At 41.3% G+C, this 22681-nt stretch overlaps 1 protein-coding gene across 1 annotated transcript in view; it reads left to right on the forward strand.

The window, feature by feature from the left end:
* Positions 1-22681, forward strand: part of Pkhd1 (PKHD1 ciliary IPT domain containing fibrocystin/polyductin) — a 429388-nt gene that overhangs the window by 30031 nt on the left and 376676 nt on the right. Inside the window, exons 15-26 of the mRNA XM_076860094.2 lie at positions 212-490; positions 1494-1583; positions 1692-1782; positions 2481-2623; positions 3968-4098; positions 5092-5267; positions 8130-8268; positions 12748-12872; positions 15124-15308; positions 16195-16317; positions 16921-17026; positions 17505-17780. Coding sequence (XP_076716209.2) covers positions 212-490; positions 1494-1583; positions 1692-1782; positions 2481-2623; positions 3968-4098; positions 5092-5267; positions 8130-8268; positions 12748-12872; positions 15124-15308; positions 16195-16317; positions 16921-17026; positions 17505-17780 — 1864 coding nt within the window. The remainder of the gene's footprint in view (positions 1-211; positions 491-1493; positions 1584-1691; positions 1783-2480; positions 2624-3967; positions 4099-5091; positions 5268-8129; positions 8269-12747; positions 12873-15123; positions 15309-16194; positions 16318-16920; positions 17027-17504; positions 17781-22681) is intronic.

Below are 22681 nucleotides of genomic sequence, written 5' to 3' on the forward strand. Positions count from 1 at the left end.
GAGAAAGAGAGAGAAGTGGAGAGAGAGGGAAAAAGAGGAGATGGAGGAGCATGAGTATTAGCAACCACAGGGCTAAGGTGAGTGGGCCCACTTGCTGGGAAGGGCTGACTGGTTCAAAAGTCTCACATTAGCAGCTGTCCAGACATCCAAAATTTGAGAAGAAAATGGCTGGAAACTTCATGTTTGTCCTGATGTGTGAATTTGGGCACAGGTGGAAGTGGCCTCCGTCAGGGTTGGCACTGCTGATTGGTTTGACTCCTGGGAACAGAACGGAAATGAAGGGCCCTGGCAACAGAAGACAGCCAAGTTGGAGCTGTTGGGGGGAGCCAAGTACTATCTGGAAGCAGAGCATTATGGGACAGCTCCCAGCAGGGGAATGAGAATTGGGGTCCAGATCCACAACACCTGGCTGAATCCTGATGTGGTCACCACTTACCTCCGAGAGAAGCACCAGATCCGAGTCCAAGCCCAGAAACTTCCAGAAATACAGGTCTGCATTTCCTTTAGTCCCACGAAGCAGAAAGTCTTGCTTAGTAGAAGTACTGTCTGGGAGAGGGGACCTGAGTTGTAATTATACTAGGATATGCACTAGATAAAATTGTGAAGATGTTTTCTTAAAAATGCAATTTTATTATTGAGATTACCTTACTCATTGACTTAGTTTCAGGAATTTAAGTTTCAGGTAAGTCTTTTTTTTGAAGACTTATTCCCCATATCCTTCAAACACACACACACACACACACACACACACACACACACACACATACACACACGCAACACATACACTCATGGTGAGTACATAAACAGGAAACACCAGTTTTTTTGACTAGTGCAGGTCCTATTTCCTGATATGCTGTGCTTTCTAAGTCTACCCATAAAGGTTGTCCTACTTAGTAGGTCTTTGAGTTTTGCCCCATATTTTTGGTGAGAAACTTTGATGTACTTTTTGTTGTTCACTTTTTGATGTACAAAGACAAATGGATTTAGACTCTGCCTTCTAAAACTTCTAGTCTAACAGCATCATGCACATAGATAACCATAGAACAAAGTAGAAAATGACAGAAGATTTAAGGAATTAAAAGCTACATAGATCTTATTCCAGAATAAAACTGTAATGGGTGCAAGAGAGAACGTGTTGGAAGCAGAGACTGAATAAGCCTCTGGGAGAGTGGGACATTTCTTGTGGCTGCTTCTGTCTCCTGGGCCACCATGGGAGAAAGCGCTTGGTGAGAAGGGCTGGAAGTGTGGCATTCAGTGGAAATTTTAAGTCTTATGCTCTCAGAAAATTGGTGCAGATAAATGGGGAGGTAGATACATATACTACTCCAATAAAAGTTTCCATTAGGTAAGGACCCTGTGTCTTCAGAGCCTCCTACATCATAGTGCATTTAGAAAACTGAAACTATAATAAAATGGAAATAGCTGGGGAGGAGGCATGTTCTGTGTTTCTAGACTGACTGTGTCAGTTAGTCCTGTCTCTCTTGACTTTTTAGATGCTGAATGTATCAGGCAGAGGCAACCTTTTCCTTATGTGGGACAATGTTTCTAGCCAGCCAATCCCTGCAAATGCCACAGCCCATCAGGTGAGATCCTTCTTCAAATAATGAGGAGTAGGGTGGGAGAACTTGGGATGGTCTTGATGCCTGCCATATGGAATCCTAGTAAAATATATATATTTTTCCTTTTCATAGATTCAAACCACCATTGAGGAGTTACTTGCAGTAAAATGCACACTGGAACCCCTTTCAGCCAACATCCTCCTCCGGCTTGGATTTGAACAAGGTGGTGTTTCTGGCTTGGCAAATTCTGATTCTCTTTCCCATTATTTTCTTCTTCTACTTTTCTGTAAGATAAAGGAACAATCTTTGTTTCCTTCCCAGGGTGTTAACAGATTCAAAGAAAAATGTGAGCACTAGATTTGACACTGAGTGGCCAGAAGAGCAGCTACATGCTTGGGAGCAAGAAGTTTGGCAGAGGGGTCAGGAGAAAGGCTAGGTGTTCCTCCTGAGCTTTGACGTAGGGTGAGGCACTTTCCAGGAAGTAGGAGGTAGGAAGAGGTGCAGACAGACATAGTGACAACTGTATAATCCTGTTTAATTCAAAATGTGTCTAAAAGAATTATTACATTAAAAATTGGTCTTAAGAAATTTTTAACATGTGAAGGCGTCTTCTTAAAACTACACTAAGGCGAACTAACTTCCAGTTGACTATCTTTGTCTCTTTGCTTCTCGTTCTTTCTCATGTCTTGGTGCACAGAGAAAGTGGTAGTGGGTTTCCATGTCCAGGCAGATGGAAAGGGCTTCTGAAAGCTGGAGTCCTTCTAGCTGCAGGCTGCTTGGCACAGTGCCATGTCCAGCTCTCCCGGAGGCTGAGGGGCCACTATCAGAGCGAACACATAACCATTCCCTGCCCACACATTGGGAAGCTCTATCTGTTTAACATCTTTTCCTGCCTTGCTGTTTTACCTGAACTACATCCAGGCCTGGAAGGTTCCAGCTCTGACGGGGACATCACCAGTGGGACAGAGCCCTTCTGTGGCAGATTCAGCCTCCGTCAGCCTCGACAGCTTGTCCTGACTCCCACAGTTACGCAAATGAGCTATCGACTAGATGAGTACCCCCATGTGAGTAGCAGCCCTCATGCTTCCAAGTCCAGTGGGTCATGAAGGGTTGATAGTGTTCTCTGGGTTTGAGACTGAAAACTTCCAGAAAAAGGAGCAATTGCTGTGATTTCCCCCAGGCACCTGGGGGGGGGGGTCCTTGGCGTCTTAACTGCTGTTCCAGGTGTAAATAGACACACCTAGCCACCATTTGTATGTTGTCATCTAGAAATGCCTATATTAGCTATAAGCCTACAGAAGGCTTTCTTTGCAGACCCTGCAGTCAGACTGTCAGACCCTCTGGTTTTGAATCCTGACTATACTCTACAATCCCTCAATATCTTATTTAAGTACAGCATGCTTTGGTTTACTCATCAGTAAAATGGATAATAATGTGGTCTAATTCTCAGGAATGTGGTGAAGATCAAACAAGATGGTCTATTAAAGAGCTTGCCCAGAGGTCAGGACTCAGGAGACTAGTTATTGTTGTTATGGTTATTATTATTACTGATGGATGGATTGACAGGTTTTTTTGAACATCTGTTACATCCTTTGCTTCAATAGCTCTGCCATCCTTCATAAAAGGGCTGCAGCTCATTTGCTCTTGGGAACCAGAGTGAAATCTGGAAAGGTAGAGCTCATGACAGCAGCTTTGTGTTTTCATAGTTGCACTATTAGCTGTGGGAGAGGGGTTAAATGGTTCTGGTCAGGGGCTCAGCTATCTTTAGCCTCTCCTCTATGGCAGGCTCCCACTGGGGGTTGATTGCCCCTTAGGGGAGTGTTGGAAATGCATGGAGATATTTTTGGTTGTCACACTGGGGAATTGCTATTAGTATCTGGTAGGTAGAGACCAGGAATGTCTGTGAACATCCTATAATATGTAGAAATGTCCCCACAACATGAGTTACCCAGCTACCATGATATCAAGAGTGCTGAGGTGAAAAGTTTCTTGTGGCAGAAATCCTTGTGTTGATTTGAATTAGAAACCAAGGATGTTGGGGAGTTAGAGTTGAAGAAAGGCTCAAAGAGGGTGAGTGATTTACTTAAGTTTGCACAGATAATTGGGTTAAAGCAATTAAGATTGGATACTTTAAAATCCTTAGGCATTTAAAAACTCTGTTGAATGTTGATATTTTTGATCTCAAAAAAGCATTTACTTCACTTCCCTCTAGCTTTGTTGAAGTAAGTAAATAACAATTTGCTCTAAATTATTTGTGTCTCAGCTGGACCGGTAAGCTGCAGGAAGGTAGGAACTGGGCTCTCTCATGGCATGTGGCAGGGTTCTAGACACGTGGCCCCTCATTACACATTGTTTAAATGGCTGCTTCTTGCACCAGTGGAACTGAAGAACTTATTTTGTGTCTGTAGCTGTGTATCGCATACAAAGGCTATATGAATAGGATCCTGAAGATGACTGTGTCTTTCACAATTGGCTTTCAAACCATCAAAAAGAAGAATAGCACCTGTGACTGGAGTCTGCCTGGGACCAGCCCTGAGAGGTAGGGATTTGGTGGGAAGGGGAGAAGGGGATTCTTCCAGCTGGGGGAACTGGGGGACAGTGGCCCACTTGAGATACTGAGAGTCTTATATTTGGGACTCAGTTACTAACATGGGGCTTTGAACCTGTTTTTTTTTTTTTGTTGTTGTTTGTTTGTTTAATTTGATAACCAGTTTGACTTAAAAGCAGTCAGCTATTAAGAATAGAATAGTTCTGGGCGCAATGGTGCATGCCTGTAATTCCAGCGACTTGGGTGACTGAGGCAGGAGTCTTGCGAGTTCAAAGACAGCTTCAGCAACTTATCAAGGACCTAAGCAACTCAGAGAGACCTTGTCTCTAAATAAAATATAAAAAAGGGGTGGGGATGGGACTCAGTGGTTAAGCACCCCTGGGTTCAATCCCTAGGGTGAGAGAGAGAGAGAGAGAGAGAGAGAGAGACAGAGAGAGAGAGAGAGACAGAGAGTTCCTAGAAGGAGTTTGACATTTCTTAAAGGAATAGAATTGTAGAACCCTTATTTGGGAGAGAATTTAGAGACCATCCGTTGACATGATAGATGAGGAAAACTGAGAACTTATGATTCACCAAAATGCATTCAGTTAGTGCCTTTGGAAAAATGAAGGCATCCTGATCCTTGATTCAGGGCTCTTTGCACATATTTCTTCTGGGTATTTTCAGCAGCTTTAAACCTAAATGAGTCAGCAATGTCCAGCACCAATCTTCCCTGTGGTTAGAGCTAAACATATAATCTTCTTAAGATGTCCAATTAAATTGTAATTTAAAAATGCTGCTGATGCCGAGTGTCACGAGTGAATGATTGACTTACAGAGTGACTGCCTAGTGTTACGGCCAAAGCTGAGCTGAGCCTATGCCAGGTGGATGTTTGTACCCAAGGCGCTGCTTGGGCTCAGGGATTGTGGAGCCTTTGGCTGCAAAGTCCCTGGACAGGACTGGGGATGTTACTCAGAGGCCTTTTCCCCACTGTGCTGTCTGCAGCTGGGAGTTCACATGCACTGACCTCTGGGACGCATGCATGCATCGCTCCGGGGACCTCCAGCTGCCTCTGTCAAATGTCCCTGTGTCAGTTCATCAGATTGTCCTCCTTCCTTTGCCCCAAGAGACTGGTCAGCTCTATGTGGATGAAATTATTATCACAGACACAAACATAACAGGTGATGATCAAACGTGCTGTCCTCCATGAACCTGCCTGTCAAATGCCTGCCTTGCACTTTCCCGCTAGAGGTTGCTGTTCTTTTAATAGGAGAAAAATGGCTGATTAATGGCTGATTCTCTACTTTATCTGCTGTGGTTCTGAAAGCAGAATGATTGGAGTGAGGTGACCTTGGTTCTACTTCTCTCTCACTGGTCCTTTTCCTCCTTATTTATCTCATTTATTGACTCTTGTTTCTGGTGCTTGTGTTCTTACTCTATCACTTTTTGGCTGGGAAGCTTTGGTTTCCTCATCTGTAAAATGGGCATAAGAAGGAACCTACCTCACTGAATTTCTGTGAAGCTCAACCAAAGTTTAATATAAACCACTCATTACAGGTTCTGACCACAGTGTGCTTTACAAATTAAGCAGTTATTATCATTGTTATTAGGCCAGCAGGATTTCTCCACCTCTCAATTCAATTTATCTGTCATACAGACTGCTAGAAGTATTGCAATGATATTTGGTCTCCCATATAGGCTTGAGGTATGATTTATGAACTTGAAGGAAGACAGGGAGAGTGAGGAGCCATATGCTCCTGAGAGAATGTCCCTGTCCTTCTTTAGGTCCATCCACACTCCTCCCACTCATTCTTCAGAGCTCAGACCTGGTCCCCTCTTCCACAAAGTTTCCTTTGGCCTGTTTTGGGCACAGTGTTCTCCCCTGGCTGGGTTGTCCTTCTTGTGGTAGAGACAAAGTGTTACCAGGGGCCCAGTGAATCTGGCCATGTTTAATGTGCACCATAGCCAAAACCGAATGGTGCAGTTTGCCCTTAGGGTCTCCCCATTTCTCAGTTTTGTTCCTTTTCTTTTTCTGTTAAACATTTTATGACTTTGGGGCTCAGCTTTCCTGTTTTTTTTTTTGTTTTTTTCTTAATAGCTTCTCTCTCTCCAAGGAGAAAAAGATGATATAGTCACTTGAACTTTGATTTACAAAGTGCCTAACGTTTTAGTTTTTTTTTTTTGTCTAAAAATTGCAGATCTGAGTATAGGGAGATTGAGGACAGGTGACAAGAAGACTCTTTGTCAGCCCTGAAATTACATCATCTCTGATACTCATCAAAATTTCATTTCCTATCTGTTTCAGTGAGTTAAGTGTTTTTTTTTTTTTTTTTCTTTTGAGCTGCTGGGTCAGATTGGGCCATTGCATGTATTTCAAACCATTCTTATTCTGGCACACTTAGAAAATGACAGTATTCCAAAGGCATGCAAGGATACCTCTTGGATTTGTTGGTGCCTAAGATAACTGGCTGGGGGACTTTGGTGTCCCCAATTTGCAGTCTGGATTTCCAGAGGGCTGAGGGGATCAGTATTTCAAACACTTGAACCCACTGGTTGGAAAACTCTGGTGCCGTTTCACTTTCTCCTTTAAATGGCATCCTGCCCCTCCAAACCCTGGAAGCCAAGGGTTCAGAACCTCTCTTGCTGCTGCCATCTTTTCTGCCAGCAAATGCTCTGTGGACCTGGAATCATCTAGGAGTGAGGTGCGGAGGGGAGAAGTAATGGAGAGAGTGGGAACCAGAAAGAAGCCTGAGGTTGGCTTGGGTGAAATGGTTTGCTTCCAACTTTGTCAAGTTACTCTACTGGCAATGATTTTGTTCTAAGGATTAATTAATGGCAACATAAACACTACTCAGTTGGGCTCAGGTTTCAAAGTTAATTATATGTTATTTATTTGATAACATATAATTAAATTTAATATTTAATTATATTCACCTATCTAATGTCCTCTATAAACCTGATTTTAATCTAGTGTCAGTTTCCATTTATTTTTCATTTAGTTCCTCAGAAGCCCATAAGAAGGTCCTGTGATCTCCATCCTACGCATGAGGAAACCAAGGCCCATGGGGTATCTCTTAGCCCTTCACTTTCTCCTTTCTCCTCTTGCAGAGCACACAGCTGGGATGTGAGGGAGATCAGAATCTAGGCATGACTGACACTTGAGCAGACCCTTCAGAGGCCCAGTTGAGCTAATAATCATGTACTGGACATACACTCTGTGTCCAGTGTTGTTCTAAACATTGAGCACACAGAGATGGATAAACCAAAGATGTGGCCCTTGAACTCTTTATAGTCTAAATTGTTTTTTTTTTTTTAATTATTGGTTTCTTTTAGTTATCCATGACAGCTGAAACCATTCTGATATAATTATTCAGGCATGGAATATATTTTATTCTAGTTAGGATCCCGTTCTTAGGGGTGTACATGATGGTGGGATTCACTGTGTGGTTTTCATATATGTACACGGGGAAATTATGTCAGATTCATTCTGCTGTCTTTGAAGTTGTCTTTTTTCCCAGTGCCTAAGAGGAAGGTAAAAGGATATTAAAAATATATGGCACCGGTCTCACTAAACTCCCTGCCATGAGATTGTAATCGGTCATGCATGTCAGGATCCCCACCTTACAAATGGGAAAACTGAATCATAGGGAGTTGATGTCAGTTGGCTTACTGGGGACCCAATAGAAGTGGGGAAAGTGTGTGCTCTTTCAGCACCCTGGGAATTAACACTGTGATAGAGGACCTGTATGGGTCTGCCTCCAAGAGCACAGTCAGTGTCCTTTGGCTGACTCCGACCTTATGGGACTTTGCCTTGGAATCAATCATCCACTGAAGCCATGACCTTGCATTTCTTTTTGATATTAAACTGAATGGTGGGTCCTTCTGCCACCTGTCCCTTTGCTTTCTGTGTCAGCAGGTGGGTAGGAACCTGTGCTTTCAGGGTGCACTGTGAGCTGAATAACCTAGCACCTCCATGTGGGATTCTTCATACGTTGCTCTGTCGCCTTGAATTTCTTGATAATAACAGGATCATTGGTCTCTAGTTTCTCCAGTTGATTCTGGAACAGCTCGTCCAGGTGGGAACCTGGTGGAATCCATCTCTGTGGTGGGGTCCCCTCCAGTCTACAGTGTAGCCTTCTGGCTGGCAGGATGTGGCCTGGAGCTCCCACTTATCACTGCATGGTAAGGAGTGGCTGTGTATCCCTGTCCCTCCTTAGGATTGCTGGTTGGCTGTGGGGATACAGAAGTGGGACTTTTGTCTGGACAAGGACCTGTTTTACTGCTTAAAGGAATGTTTTCATCTTGAGCATCTAGCATCAGACTCACCAGGAGATCTTGTTAAAACAGATTGCTGGGCCTGGCTTTCAAAGCCTCTAATGAAGTAAGTTTGGGACAAGGCCTGAGAGTTTGCATTTTTAAATTTTTTTTAATATTTGTTTTTCAGTTTTCTGTGGACACAACATCTTTATTTTATTTTTATGTGGTTCTGAGGATCGAACCCAGCGCCCCACGCATGCCAGGCGAGCGCATTACTGCTTGAGCCACATCTCCAGCCCGAGTTTGCATTTTTTTTATTGGTTGTTCAAAACATTACAAAGCTCTTGACATATCATATTTCATACATGTGATTCAAGTGGGTTATGAACTCCCATTTTTACCCCAAATACAGATTGCAGAATCACATCGGTTACACATCCACATTTTTACATAATGCCATATTAGTGTCTGTTGTATTCTGCTACCTTTCTTATCCTCTACTATCCCCCCTCCCCTCCCCTCCCATCTTCTCTCTCTACCCCATCTGCTATAATTCAATTCTCTCCCTTGTTGTTTTTTTCCCTTTCCCCTCACAACCTCTTATATGTAATTTTGTATAACAATGAGAGTCTCCTTCCATTTCCATGCAATTTCCCTTCTCTCTCCCTTTCCCTCCCACCTCTAGTAGTCTCTGTTTAATGTTAATCTTTTCCTCATGCTCTTCCTCCCTGCTCTGTTCTTAGTTGCTCTCCTTATATCAAAGAAGACATTTGGCATTTGTTTTTTAGGGATTGGCTAGCTTCACTTAGCATAATCTGCTCTAATGCCATCCATTTCCCTGCAGATTCCATGATTTTGACATTTTTTAGTGCTGCGTAATACTCCATTGTGTATAATTGCCACATTTTTTTTTTTTATCCATTCATCTATTGAAAGGCATCTAGGTTGGTTCCACAGTCTAGCTATTGTGAATTGTGCTGCTATGAACATCGATGTGGCAGTATCCCTATAGTACGCTCTTTTAAGGTCTTCAGGGAATAGTCTGAGAAGGGGAATAGCTGGGTCAAATGGTGGTTCCATTCCTAGCTTTCCCAGGAATCTCCACACTGCTTTCCAAATTGGCCACACCAATTTGCAGTGCCACCAGCAATGTACAAGTGTACCCTTTTCCCCACATCCTCGCCAGCACGACCAATGGTACAGAATAGAGGACACAGAGACCAATCCACAAAATTACAGCTTTCTTATATTTGATAAAGGGGCTAAAAGCATGCAATGGAGGAAGGATAGCATCTTCAACAAATGGTGCTGGGAAAACTGGAAATCCATATGCAACAAAATAAAACTGAATCCTTTTCTCTCGCCATGCACAAAAGTTAACTCAAAATGGATCAAAGAACTTGATATCAAATCAGAGACTCTGCGTCTGATAGAAGAAAAAGTTGGCTCCGATCTACATACTGTGGGGTCGGGCTCCAAATTCCTCAATAGGACACCCATAGCACAACAGTTAATAACTAGAATCAACAAATGGGACTTACTCAAACTAAAAAGTTTTTTTCTCAGCAAGAGAAACAATAAGAGGGGTAAATAGAGAGCCTACATCCTGGGAACAAATTTTTATTCCTCACACTTCAGATAGAGTCCTAATATCCAGAGAATACAAAGAACTAAAAAAATTAAACAATAAGATAACAAATAACCCAATCAACAAATGGGCCAAGGACCTGAACAGACACTTCTCAGAGGTGGACATACAATCAATCAACAAGTACATGAAAAAATGCTCACCATCTCTAGCAGTCAGAGAAATGCAAATCAAAACCACCCTAAGATACCATCTCACTCCAGTAAGATTGGCAGCCATTAGGAAGTCAAACAACTACAAGTGCTGGCGAGTTTGCATTTTTTAATGAGTTTCCTGGTGATGCTGATTCTGCTGTTCTGGGGACCACACTTTGAGAACTATTTTCTATTAAATTTGTTTTAAAATAGTTGAATTTTTGTGCTGTTTCGAGATTTCCATTCACATTGTTTTCTGTTTACTCTCCCATTCCATTCCCCATATATTGATCTTGTTGAGATCCTTTGAAGTTAAATGAAATAGTCTTGAGGAACAAAAACAGGCATTTCTGAAAACTCACCACCAGATGGCACTAGAATGCTATAAGTCTGGCTTCTTAGTAGTCAACTATTTCTAGAAATTGGTTTACAAAGCAGCAACTAAGGGTCAGGCTCCCAGAAGTCTGTGGAACACATGCATACTGTAATTCATTCTTTTAACTTTTCTCTTAAACCCCAGTACAATGGAAGAATTCAGATGCTCTGAGTTTCATACGTGCGTTACATGCATAGATATGTACATATGTGTTCGTGTATGCCTGCCTCGAATCTCTTTCTTTTGTTTCAAAAAATGAGTTCTCATACCTACAACCTGCTGGATGGTATGTGAAAGGGAGGGAAAGAAAGCTTGAATCTGTGCTTTATTTTCCTTGATATATTGTTTGTTCCATGATCCTCTGAGCGGGAAATGTGTTAAATCCACCACTAGAAGGAAGAGGTGAGAGAGCTTTGGTGGTGGAGAGGAAGCTTCCATATTGGTTGTCTCTAAATGCCAAAGTTATTAACTCTGAAGCAATAGTGGCTAATTTACACCACTGAACAGTTTCATGCTGAGAGTGGTCCTCACAACCTTAAAGGCTTTCTGAGTGTTCCTCAAATCCCTTGGCTCCTCTGGAAGCTTCTGGCCTAAGCAAGACAGAACAACTTTCAGACTAGGTTCTCCAGGACACATTCCCCACCCAGGCAGTGCCACTCTGTCATTTCTCCATGTTGGCTCATATGCATATCAATATGTGGTACTTAAATAATACTATTGACAGATATTGTACATGTCTCTCATTGAAATTTTGGAAAATACAGAAAAACACATAGAAGATAAAATTCATTCATAGTCTCACCACAGAGAGGTAACGTCTGTTAACACATTGGGCCTATATTCTGCTGTTTCCCCCCCCCCCCAGCAGTGTTTGCATACATGTATCCCTGTGTATATTGATTTTTTAAAAGTCAAACTGGGATCATACATTACATACTCTATGTATTACTCACCCTTTTCAGCTCATATTATAGGTTGAATCTTTAAACCACTCGGCAATGATTTATTTCTCTTTTTTAATATTTATTTTTTAGTGTTAGCTTGACACAGTATCTTTATCTTACATTTATGTGGCGCTGAGGATCGAACCCAGTGCCTCGTGCATGCTAGGCGAGCACTCTACCACTGAGCCACATCCCCAGCCCTCAGCAATGATTTCTATTGAGTGAATTGGTCTATTTGGCTTCTGGAACAAAATCACATAGGTTGGCTATCTTATATAGAACAGGGATTTATTTCTCACAGTTCTGGAGGCAGGGAAATCCGTGATTGGTGCTCCCACAGGTTCAGTGTCTGGTGAGGGTTTTCTTCCCAGTCCATAGATAACACCTCATCATGTTCTCACTTGGTGGAAGAAAGGAACATCTCTCTGGGCCTATTCTGTAAGATCACTATTCCCAGGCATGAGGGCTGAACCCTATGACCTAATCACTTCCATAAAATTTCCGCTTCCCAATAGCATTACCTTGGGTATTAGGATTTCAACATGTGACTTGTGGGGACACGTATGTTCAGACCAAAGCAATAGCTAAATAATGTTCCACTTCATGATGTGTCACAATTTATTGGGCCAATCTGTCATTTTAAAAGCAGGATTGGGTTAGGCATGGTGGCACACACCTGTACTCCCAGGGGCTAGGCAGGAGGGTTGCGAGTTCAAAGCCAGCCTCAGCAAAAGCAAGAAAGCAAGGCGCTAAGCAACTCAGTGAGACCTTGTCTCTACATGAAATACAAAATAGGACTGTGGATGTGGCTCAGTGGTTGAGTGCCCCTGAATTCAATCCCTAGAATCCTAAAAAATAAAATAAAAATAAAATCAGGGTGCGTAGTCTGTAGATAGGAGTTATATAAGAACTGGGCTAGCTGGAATGACTGACGGTACTTCAGCTGGGGATGCTAGGTGAGGCAGCACTTGTGGACCAGAGCACACTGGCTTTTTGTTTGAATATGTAAATGAGACTAGAGAAAACCAAGTTCTGTTTCAACTTTATGGACTGAAGTCATTCGCTGTTCTCTGCTCCTAGGATTAGTGTTGGGTGAAGGGTGGAATGCTCTTAAAGAATTCTAATGTTTATCCTGCATTTTTCCTGCTGTGGTGGAAGAGGGATGCCCAACATATGGGAGCTTGGGCTCCTTTGGCTGGGACCATGGGTGGTGAACTGGTCTTTGAGATGGAGCGGTGTTCTATGTGAACTGGCACGTCTTGAAGGCTATGTGGTTAATGGTTTGCTTCTGCCATGCTGCAGCTCTGTGCCCACTGAAGAAACAGAAGGATCTGGACCGATCCATGTGACAGCACAGAGGCTACAGAGGACAAGTCCACCTTTGGGAGGACATTTTCGCATCCAACTTCCTAACACAGAGATTCCTGGTAAAGGGGCAATTTGGGGGCGCAAGACCTCCCATTTCTATCTCTAAGGGCATTGTTAGACAAACACGTCCTGCGAATAGTTAGATAGTCTGATAGTCTCAAAGTTATTTTGTTTGTCCCATGTCTGAAAATGGCCTTCTTGAAATTAAAGATGTGGAAAGGGACTTACTGTTTACACAACCCAAACTTTTAAACTTTGTAGATATGGAAATTGAGTGGCTTTGCTTCCTGAAACTGTCACAATAAATTATTACCAACTTAGGGACTTAACCCTACAGAAATTTCTTCTCTTCTCGTTTTGGAGTCCAGAAGCTCAAGATCAAGTTATTGCAGGCCCACAATCTCCACAGCAGGTTCTAGGCGAGGACCCCTTTCCTGACCCTTCTAGTTCTTGGTGGACATTGGCGATCCTGGGCTGTGGATATATTGCTCCAACTTTGTGGTCACGCTGCCACTGCCTCTTCCTCTCTGGTCTCAAAACTTCTCCTGCTCTCTCTTATAAGGATACATAGAATTACATTTGGAACCTACCTGAATAATCCAGGAAAAACTCCTCTCAAGACCTTTATTTAACAAAGTCTTTTGGCACATGATAATATTCATTCCTTCCCCTTGTAAGGTAACATTAATATGTTCAGGAGGTTGAAGCATTGGCATGTCTGTTGGGGGCCACTGTTCAGCCAGCTACACTGAGGCACACCCAAAGATCATACAGATAAGTAGTCGATGACAGGGTCTGCATGAGAACCTGTGTACTTGAGTCTCAGATCAGTCCTCTTCTCTCTAGAGCCTCCTAGGCCGAGTTCCTTGATAGCAGTGTCCTTTAGTGTTAACTTAATGGTGACACCATGGGTTCTTGAGTATTTTAGTGGCCATAACAAATGTGGAAAGAAACTGCAGATGCAATTGGGGTAGTGCTTTTAAATCTCTAAGAATACACGTTTCACAACGGACAGAATCAAAAGTGATACCAGAAGGTTACTTATTTGATAAAAGTATGAAGAACCAAAAGGGAGGCTCAGAAAAAAATCAAGAGAGACTGGATAAAAGTTGGTACATAGCTCAAAAGTCTCCTGCTGGAGCAGAAAGACACTCAGCTTGCAAAGGATCTTCTTAATCCAGCAATTTAGGAACAGTTGAGGGCCCCTTGGTCATTATCTGATGCATGAACAAGTGCCTGCAGTGTTCCACTGCCGTGATGTCCCTTACTGACCTTTACTTTTCACAAACAAGAGAGATTATTCGAGAGAGTCCTTTCTGCCGTACTGTCCTGTTGCTGATGTTCCTCACATGGCTGCCTGCAAAAACAACCAGGGGAAGTCAGATTTCACCTGGCATTTTGAAATGGTCATGGGCCTGAAATTATGTTTAAATGTAGAAAAATGATTTTTTTTCCCCAATGATGAGATACTTTTGCCCACTGAAGGAACAGAAGGAAAGTGGCATTTTATTAACCCTTCAGGGCAGTGTGGAATTCAAGAGGAAGGCTCTTGCGTCAGTACAAGGCACCCTGTGTTTTAATCTAAACCTCTCTCGTCAGGTTGGCAAGCTTGTGAATATGGTTAGTTTTCATTTTCTTCATCTCTGAAGTAGGCATCAGTACCCAAGTGACCCACCTCACAGGGCTGCTGGAAGCAGCTAATGAAATGGAAACTTTTGGTAAAGCATGAAGCAGGGTTCAAACACAGAGCTTTGTTATTTCTCTGTGGGGATGTGGAATGGGGAAGCAGGTGGTTGGGCTTAAAGGAAATTCTAATAGAGAAACCGAAGTTAAATGCCAACATTCCTCAGCTGGGTTGGCTAAGTTTTTATGGGTGTCAGCTGCCGTATGCCTCCCCCACTCCCTGTGAAAAGTGGCCAACTTTTCTCTGTTCACAGGGCCAGCTAAAATTTTCCAGGGAAAACCCAATGTTTAATTAGACTTTCAGCCTTTCTATAGATGTCTGGAGCTTATGTTTCTACTTGACAGTCGAGACTGTTTTCTCTGATAAAATGTGTTCTCTGCCTGTTATTTGATATGATTCTGATGGAAGATATTACAACATAAAAAGTGGGCATCTACTTGAGTTTGCACTGGGAAAAATGTTTCAGCTAGGGCTGAAAGTTCTCTTGAAGCTATATCTTGAATTGGAAGGTCTCCTGCAAATTTAGTAGGCATCCTGGTGTTTATTCTTCGTCATCCTTGATGATGAGACCCTGCAAGATGGATTAACCAGGCTTGTGTTTTCTATGCCCAAACCTTCCCTTACAGATGTCCCTGTGCACATTTCTGCAAGGCACCTTCAAAAACTCTTACAGGACAATGCTGATAACTTCACCTCCAGATACCTCAATGTTAGTGATTTCACTGTGAAGGAGGATCTAAACTCTTGCTATGAACATGTATGGACCCTTTCCTGGTCCACCCAGATTGGGGATTTGCCCAATTTTATCAGAGTATGTATGATATCACATTGGGTGCTGTGAATTTGGTGCCTTAGGGAAAAAAAAACAGAGAATCAGAATTATATGAATTAAAACTCTCATGGATTATTATTTTGTTGGGATATTCAAGCAAGGGATCCTATGCTTTCTTTCTGGACGCTTTCAACAAATATTTTGCACTTCATGTTCCTCTTGAGCAATTTAGACTCAATGTCTCTTTCCTAGCCCTCTGTAGTAGAGAAGTTGTTGGTCAGTGTCCGTCGTTCAATAATTCCACATCTGTTATTGGATAATTTAAGCAGATGTGATTGACTTAGATTTTCATGGAGGCAGATGGCAGAACAGAAGGAAGTTTAGAGAAGGATTTGCTGTCTTTGGATAATGACAAAACCAGATGCTCTTGCATATTTAGGATTAAAAAAATAATCTAATGAACATCTAGCATTTGGTTATTATAAAATAAAGCCCATGATGAAATTTTATTCCAGTTATATGGTATTAAGGGTCATCTGGTTTTCAAACAAAACCATGGAGAGGAGATGGAAAAAGTGCTCTTATCTCAAAGCACTGTTTTCTTACATTTCATTTTAGTATTTTGGATTGCAAACACAGAAAATAGAGAAAAATATAGAAGGAAAATATCACAAGACGTAGAAGATTGGTTGGTTATGTCTCTTTTTGAATGTCTCATTTTAAAATAAGTATATTTCTAATCTATTGGGCTTTCATTAGATATTACTACTGAAGGTTTCTAGATCTTAATTCTTTGTCAATTCAACTTCATTCTCTAGCTATCTGAATATCTCAAACAGAATGTGAAGAACCTCTTATCATTTGTTTTAATCAAGAATACATTTCTATTCTATGGCAGAACTTATCAGAAATTTTACTGTCTCAGGTGTCTGATCAAAGTCTGACTGGGATGAATCCTGCGGTAACCGCTCACGTGGTATTTGATGGTGGAGTTTTTCTTGGACCTGTGTTTGGAGACATGCTGGCCACTGCCAACCAGCACACTCAGGTGAGAGTAGATGGGTCCCTGAGGTGCAGGCAGCAGTTCATGAAGTGAAGGTGGAAGGAAAGTGTCTATTTCTTTGGCCTTTAGTCTCAAAGAAAGTTTTTTTTTTTTTTTTACGAGTGAGTGGTACCCAGTTGAAAATAGATTGATTAACAGTCTGTGCAGCTTGCATTTATGACATCTACTTCTGTATGTAGAAGAAATTTACTAACGATTTAGCATATTCAGCTGTGGGTAGTGGTGTATACCCATAGTCCCACCTACTTAGGAAGCTGAAGCGCTAAGATCTCTTGAGTTTGTGACCAGCTTGGAAATCATAGTGAAACCTCCATCTAAAAAAAAAAAAAAAAAAAAATAGCATATTTAACTATAAATATGAATTTCAGTCCTTCTACCATAAATTTAAGAATACTTAATGTGTTTTGTGCCATTCATTACGATTTTAGGTTTTAGGATTTTTATTGGGAAAATAGAAGAAAGAAATGGGAATAAGTGAATCATTAGCATATTTTAATTTGGGAAATCTTCGTAAGTACTTTATGGCTATTCTTGTGTATATGAAGTGTCCACGTTGTTGTTGTTTTAACTTCTTTTACTTTGTTTCAGGTGGTTGTACGAGTGAATGACATACCAGCTCATTGCCCAGGTTCCTGTTCTTTCCAATACCTCCAAGAGTCAACTCCCAGCATCCATTCTGTGTGGTATTCCCTTGGTATGATTTGTGACTTGGCACTGAGACAGTCATGGATCTTAGACTCAGTGATTTTATTTAGAGGCCATGTAGCTGGTGCTGAGGGATAGAAGGTGCATTAGTTCAGTAAGTAGAGGGTGAATAATGAAGCAGAAGGTCCATCTTGAGGTCCATCTAGGGAATTTGTTTATTATTTGAGAAGGAAACAATTATTTTTTTTGATAACTTAAAATATTTTTTTCTTTTTGTCCCTTATTTTGAAATATTCACTTTGATTTTTTAAATTAAGTAGTGGCCTCTCATTACTACTTTGAGAAAATTTAAGATGGAGTCTGTGTGCTACAATGGAAAATGCAGTTGTCAATGGTTGAGTCAGCATTTGACTCTCTGAATTTTCAGAGGGAAAATGAAAGAGAATAAAAATTTGATGTGAGAGAGTGATATCACTGAGAGATGATTCTTTTTTTTTTTTATTTTTAAATTTCTTTCCTCTTTCCAGATGGTGACATCAATCCACTGGTTTATATTACTGGAACTGGTTTCTCTGGTGATTCCCAGTCTTTACAGGTTACGGTGAACAAAATGAGTTGCAAAGTTATTTTCTCAAACCAAACTAATGTAGTGTGTCAATCAGACCTGCTGCCAGTCGGAGTACATCCCATCTCAGTGTTGGTGAGACCCTCTGGTCTTGCCGTCAATGCCAGTGGAGAAGGCCTCTTCCTATACGTGAGACCCAGGCTTGATGCTGTGGAGCCTTCCAGAGCTGCAGAGATTGGTAATCTGGGCCTTGCAATGCATCTGACTCTCTGAAACTAGCTTTCTAGTCAGAATGCTAAATGTAATCCTACCGTGTAGTAAATTCCATATATACCGTAATTTACCGCTTCATGTTCCTATACATTTCTGCAAATAAGCAACAAACCCTTAAGCCCTTATGTGAATTCCTTTGTAACATAGTGTAGGTTGGCTTTGGTGTCAAGCATAATGAGTTAAGTCACCCAGTCACTGAATCCATTGGCCTAGTGGGAACAATGTTGGATTGGGAACCAGAACATTCCTGGGATTTTGCACTATCTCAAGTCAGATGTGTGAACTTAGAAACTGTAGCTACTACCAAGGGATTTAGTTTCCTAATAATGATGATGACAGCAACAATATCATTTATCAGGTACTTCTTTTGAGTAGTCACACATCTTAAAGGCTATACCTGCCCCCCAAATGGAATGATTGTCCACATTATTCAGATGAGACAATGCTGGTTCTAAGAGGAAAGTGTTTTGGCCAAGGCTTCACAGGGAAAGAGGCAGAGCTAGTGAGCAAACCAGAGCTCTCCGACATGAAGTCTCCTTGTTGCCTTTATATGCCATACTCTCACAGCCTTACCAATACAACCACTAATGATGCTTCACTTATAGGCTAGCTAGCCTTGTGTCAGAGGAAGTGAGTTAACAGTTGGGAAAGCTCCTTTAACAGTAAAATCACTCAATAAGTGTGAAGTATAGAACTTGTCCACTAGGAACTTTGTGCATTGCTGATATTTCACAAATGTGTGTTAACTGACGTACACTTGGCTAGTGTGCAAGGCAAACTCCTGTTTGAGTAGTGAGGATCCAGAGGGCAGTGAGTCTTGTTAATATCTGCCCCATGAACTGGGTCTTAGTTCCATGGAGATTTCTCCACGACTTGCTACTTTCTAGGGGACACTACCAGTTAAAAACAACCCAGTTGGATTGTAAGAATCTCAGGAATACTCAGGCTTATGTTTGCTGATGTAAAAAATTTTGGCGCATAAAACTCCTTTCCTTAATGCTTTGGATTTTTCTCATTGTTTGTTCTGGTGACCAGAGGCTTGTAGCTTAGAATACATTTTAAAGCAGTGTATTTTGGCCACGAACTCATTGTTCAAAGGAAGAGTTTGTTTCTGACACTACTTGGACCTAGAAGAGTGAATCACAAGGGCCACCCCACCTCTTCTCTGCACATAAAGCAGAGAAAGCTCTTATTTCTGAGTGGTTTTAGGAAGGACCCAGATGACAAGTGGTGCTCAGAGATCATATCCCATATCGACCCAGTAATTGCTAGCTTGAGTTTAGGGCATATAGGTCTTCCCACTAGATTTATAAGGGATTGTGATTTTATTACAAAGTTGATTTTGCAGTTCAAATCACGCCAACTCTCTTCATCTCTCCCCACTAGTTTGTAGACACCATATGAGCAACGGGTGGCTCAGTTCCGTACACAGAGTGCCTGGCATCAGGAGGGTGGCTAAATGTCCCAGTTTTCCTGGGATGGAGTAGGTTCTCAGGATGCAAGATTTTGAGTTTTTAACTAGGATGCAGAACTTTGAGTATTAAATATTGGTCCCAGGGAAATCAGTTGGTCACTGTACCAGGGATGCTGTACCAATGATACATAGTGAAGGGATTTGAAGGTCTGGGGTGGGGGGTGGGTTATGCATCAAAAGATGAAAAACTCTGAGAAGGGATAAATACCAGTTGGGTGCAAATTTACTTTTATTAAGACTACAGGTAATGGAGGAAGAGAGAGAGGCTGCATCCTGGGTCCTATGTTTAAACTTTCTCTGCCAACCTACGAAGCATTAGCCTATGTTAGTCACGCACACAACACTAACTGTGCCACCCAGTACAGAGTCCCGAACTGTAATGGCAGTACAGTATGTACTGTATTTCAGTACCAATTGGTACTGAAAGGTGGTCCTGGACCAGCAGTATTGGGATCATCTGGGAGCTTGTTAGAAGCATCTAGCCTCAGGCCTGTCCCAGACCTCCTGAACTGAGGTGTATTTTTAAAGGCTCCTCAGACAATGTCCGTGAATAATACAGTTTGAGAACTGTGCTAGAGGCACTTTAAAGAACACCACGTGGAGGACTATGAGAAAAGAACAAAAGAAGACCTGAGTATGTAATGAATATATATCATGTCATCCATAATATTCAGAATCACCACTTCCCCATATGCTGAAGTGCCCCCGAAAAGCTTTTTGAGCACAATCTTGACTGTGCCTTACATACTCCCTTGGTCCCCTGTTGTGCTAGGTAGACTGGCCTTCTGCTTATGCGAGTGCCCTTGTGAGGGACCTCAGCTCTCAACCAGAAATGGAAAGTGTCACCTCCTCAATGACTGCCTTCAACAATGATCAGGATGACAAAAATCGACTTAGCTCTAATATGCCAGGCAATATCAATGCTAGGAATACAGCAAATAAAAGCAAAAAAACCCTCTTTTGTGGAGATGGTAATAAATATATAGGAGGAAAATCAAGAAGGGAAGGGGATGAAGAGTGATGGAGGGGTTTGTGGGCTACGATGGCCATTGGCATTGGAGGAATGGCGTGGATGGCTCTGGAGAGTGGAGACAGGGATGCAGTGTAGGAATGAGTCCTGAGGAAATCTTGGGGGAGAGAACTTGAAGCAAAAGAAAGATTAAAGGTGCCTTGAGTTAGAATGAGCTTGGCTTGTCCCAAGAACAAGAGGTTGCTGAATCTGGATTAGATGGAGTGAGGAAAGTGGGGGAGATGACCAGAAGCAGACCATATGCCCTATGGGACTATGACAGGAGGTTGGCTCCTATTCTGCATGAGATAAGGGCCAATGGAGGATTCTCAGTGGTGGGGGTTGCTGTATAAGGCCATACTACGGGGAGGCAAAGATGAGCCTGAAAAGCTATTACTATCATCCAAGAAAGCGGGTAATGTTGGCTTGCACTCGGCCATATACAAGTAGATTTGCTCTAGTTTTTTTACTCCAAGTGTTCTTTCTTTGAACTTGAAAAGTTAAGAAATAATTCCCACACCACAAAATTCACCTTTTTTTTGTTTTTGTTTTTGTTTACCACATTTTTATGGGTGCATTACAGTTGTACATAATGGTGGGATTTGTTGTTACAGCACACAAAATAACAATATGTTTTGGCCAATATTACTCCAAAATTCACATTTTAAAAGTGTGCAATTCAATGGTTTTCAGTATGTTCACAAAGTTTTGCACTTCATTACTATCTAATGCAAGAACATTTTCAGCACCTCTAAGATAAACCTTGTATTCATTAGTAGCCATTCACTATTCCTCCCTCTTCCCAGTCCTTGGCAAGTATTAATTATTTCCTATTTCAAAGAATTTGCCTATTCTGGACATTTGATATAAATGGAATCATGCAATATGTCATCTTTTGTGTCTAGCTTCTCTACCAGCATTATGTTTTTAAGGTTTGTCCGTGTTAGAGCATGTATCAGTACTTCACAACATTTTATGGTTGAATACTATTCCATTGTGCAGATATACCACATTTTGTTCATCCATTTGTCTTATGATGTGCACTTAGGGTGTTTGCACTTTTTGGCTGTTGGGAATGATACTCCTCTGACAAGGATTTTTGGGAATACATATTTTCAGTTCTTTTTTTTTTTTAAGAGAGAGTGAGAGAGGGGGGAGAGAGAGAGAGAGAGAGAGAGAGAGAGAGAGAGAGAGAGAGAGAGAAGAGAGAGAGAATCTTTTTTTTTTAATATTTATTTTTTAGTTATCGGCAGACACAACATCTTTGTACGTGGTGCTGAGGATCGAACCCGGGCCGCACGCATGCCAGGCGAGCGCGCTACCACTTGAGCCACATCCCCAGCCCATATTTTCAGTTCTTTTGGGCATATATTTGGGAATGAGATTGCCATATGGTGACTGTAGTATTGTTTCATTTCTTGAAGACCTATCCAACTCCTTGCAAAATGTCTGCATGAATTTCCATTCCTACTAGGTTACAGCATCTTCACATCCTCACCAACACTTATCATTTTCTGTTTTTGCTTCTGTTTACTTTTTATAGTAGCCATCTTAATGGGTGTGAAGTGGCAGCTCATTGTGGTTTGATCTGCATTTTCCTACTGATGTTTGCATTTCCTACTGATATTTAGCATCTTTTCAAGTACTGATGGGCCACTTGTGTAACTTATTTGGAGAAATTATTGCTCAAATCCTTTGTCAATACCGAAAGTTGGTTTTTTTTTCATTTTATTGTTGTTATAGCTTTTTTTTTAGAAAATAAATTCCAGATACTAACTTTTTATCAGTTGTATGATTTAAAAATATTTTCTTCTATTATGTGCGTTTTTTTTTTTTAACTTTTTAAGCAGTGTTATTTGAGGCCCAAAGTGTTTCTTTTTTCTTTTGTGGGGCTGCGTTGAACCCAGGGTCTTATTCATTCAAGCAAGTGCTCAACCATTGAACCACATCCCCTGCCCTAAAATTTTTTTTTAATTTTGGTGAAATCCATTTCATATTTGTTGTTGTTGGTTTTGTTTTTGGCACTATATCTATTAAATAATTGCTTAATCCAGTGTTACAAAGGTTTTTGCCTGTGTTTTCTTTTTATAGTTTCAGCTCTTACTTTAGGTTAGATCTTAGACTATTAGCTCTTACACTTGAGTTACTCTTTTTATATAGTAAGATGTGTATTTCCAGTCTTTTTGGTTTTTATCACATTTTTAGAAAAAAAGCAGCAAAAATTGAATAATTTTAATGTGTTTAAGAGGCATTGCATCTTCTTTTGTAATGAACTGTCTGTTCATTTTCTTAGCTCATATTTTCTACTTGAATTATTGTTCTTTCTTAGTGATTTTATTTGTCTCTTATTTTCTATTTTTTGCAATTCATAAATGTGATATAT

The sequence above is a fragment of the Callospermophilus lateralis genome, chromosome 6 (assembly GCF_048772815.1).
Source record: "Callospermophilus lateralis isolate mCalLat2 chromosome 6, mCalLat2.hap1, whole genome shotgun sequence".
In the NCBI taxonomy this organism is placed as follows: Eukaryota; Metazoa; Chordata; class Mammalia; order Rodentia; family Sciuridae; genus Callospermophilus; species Callospermophilus lateralis.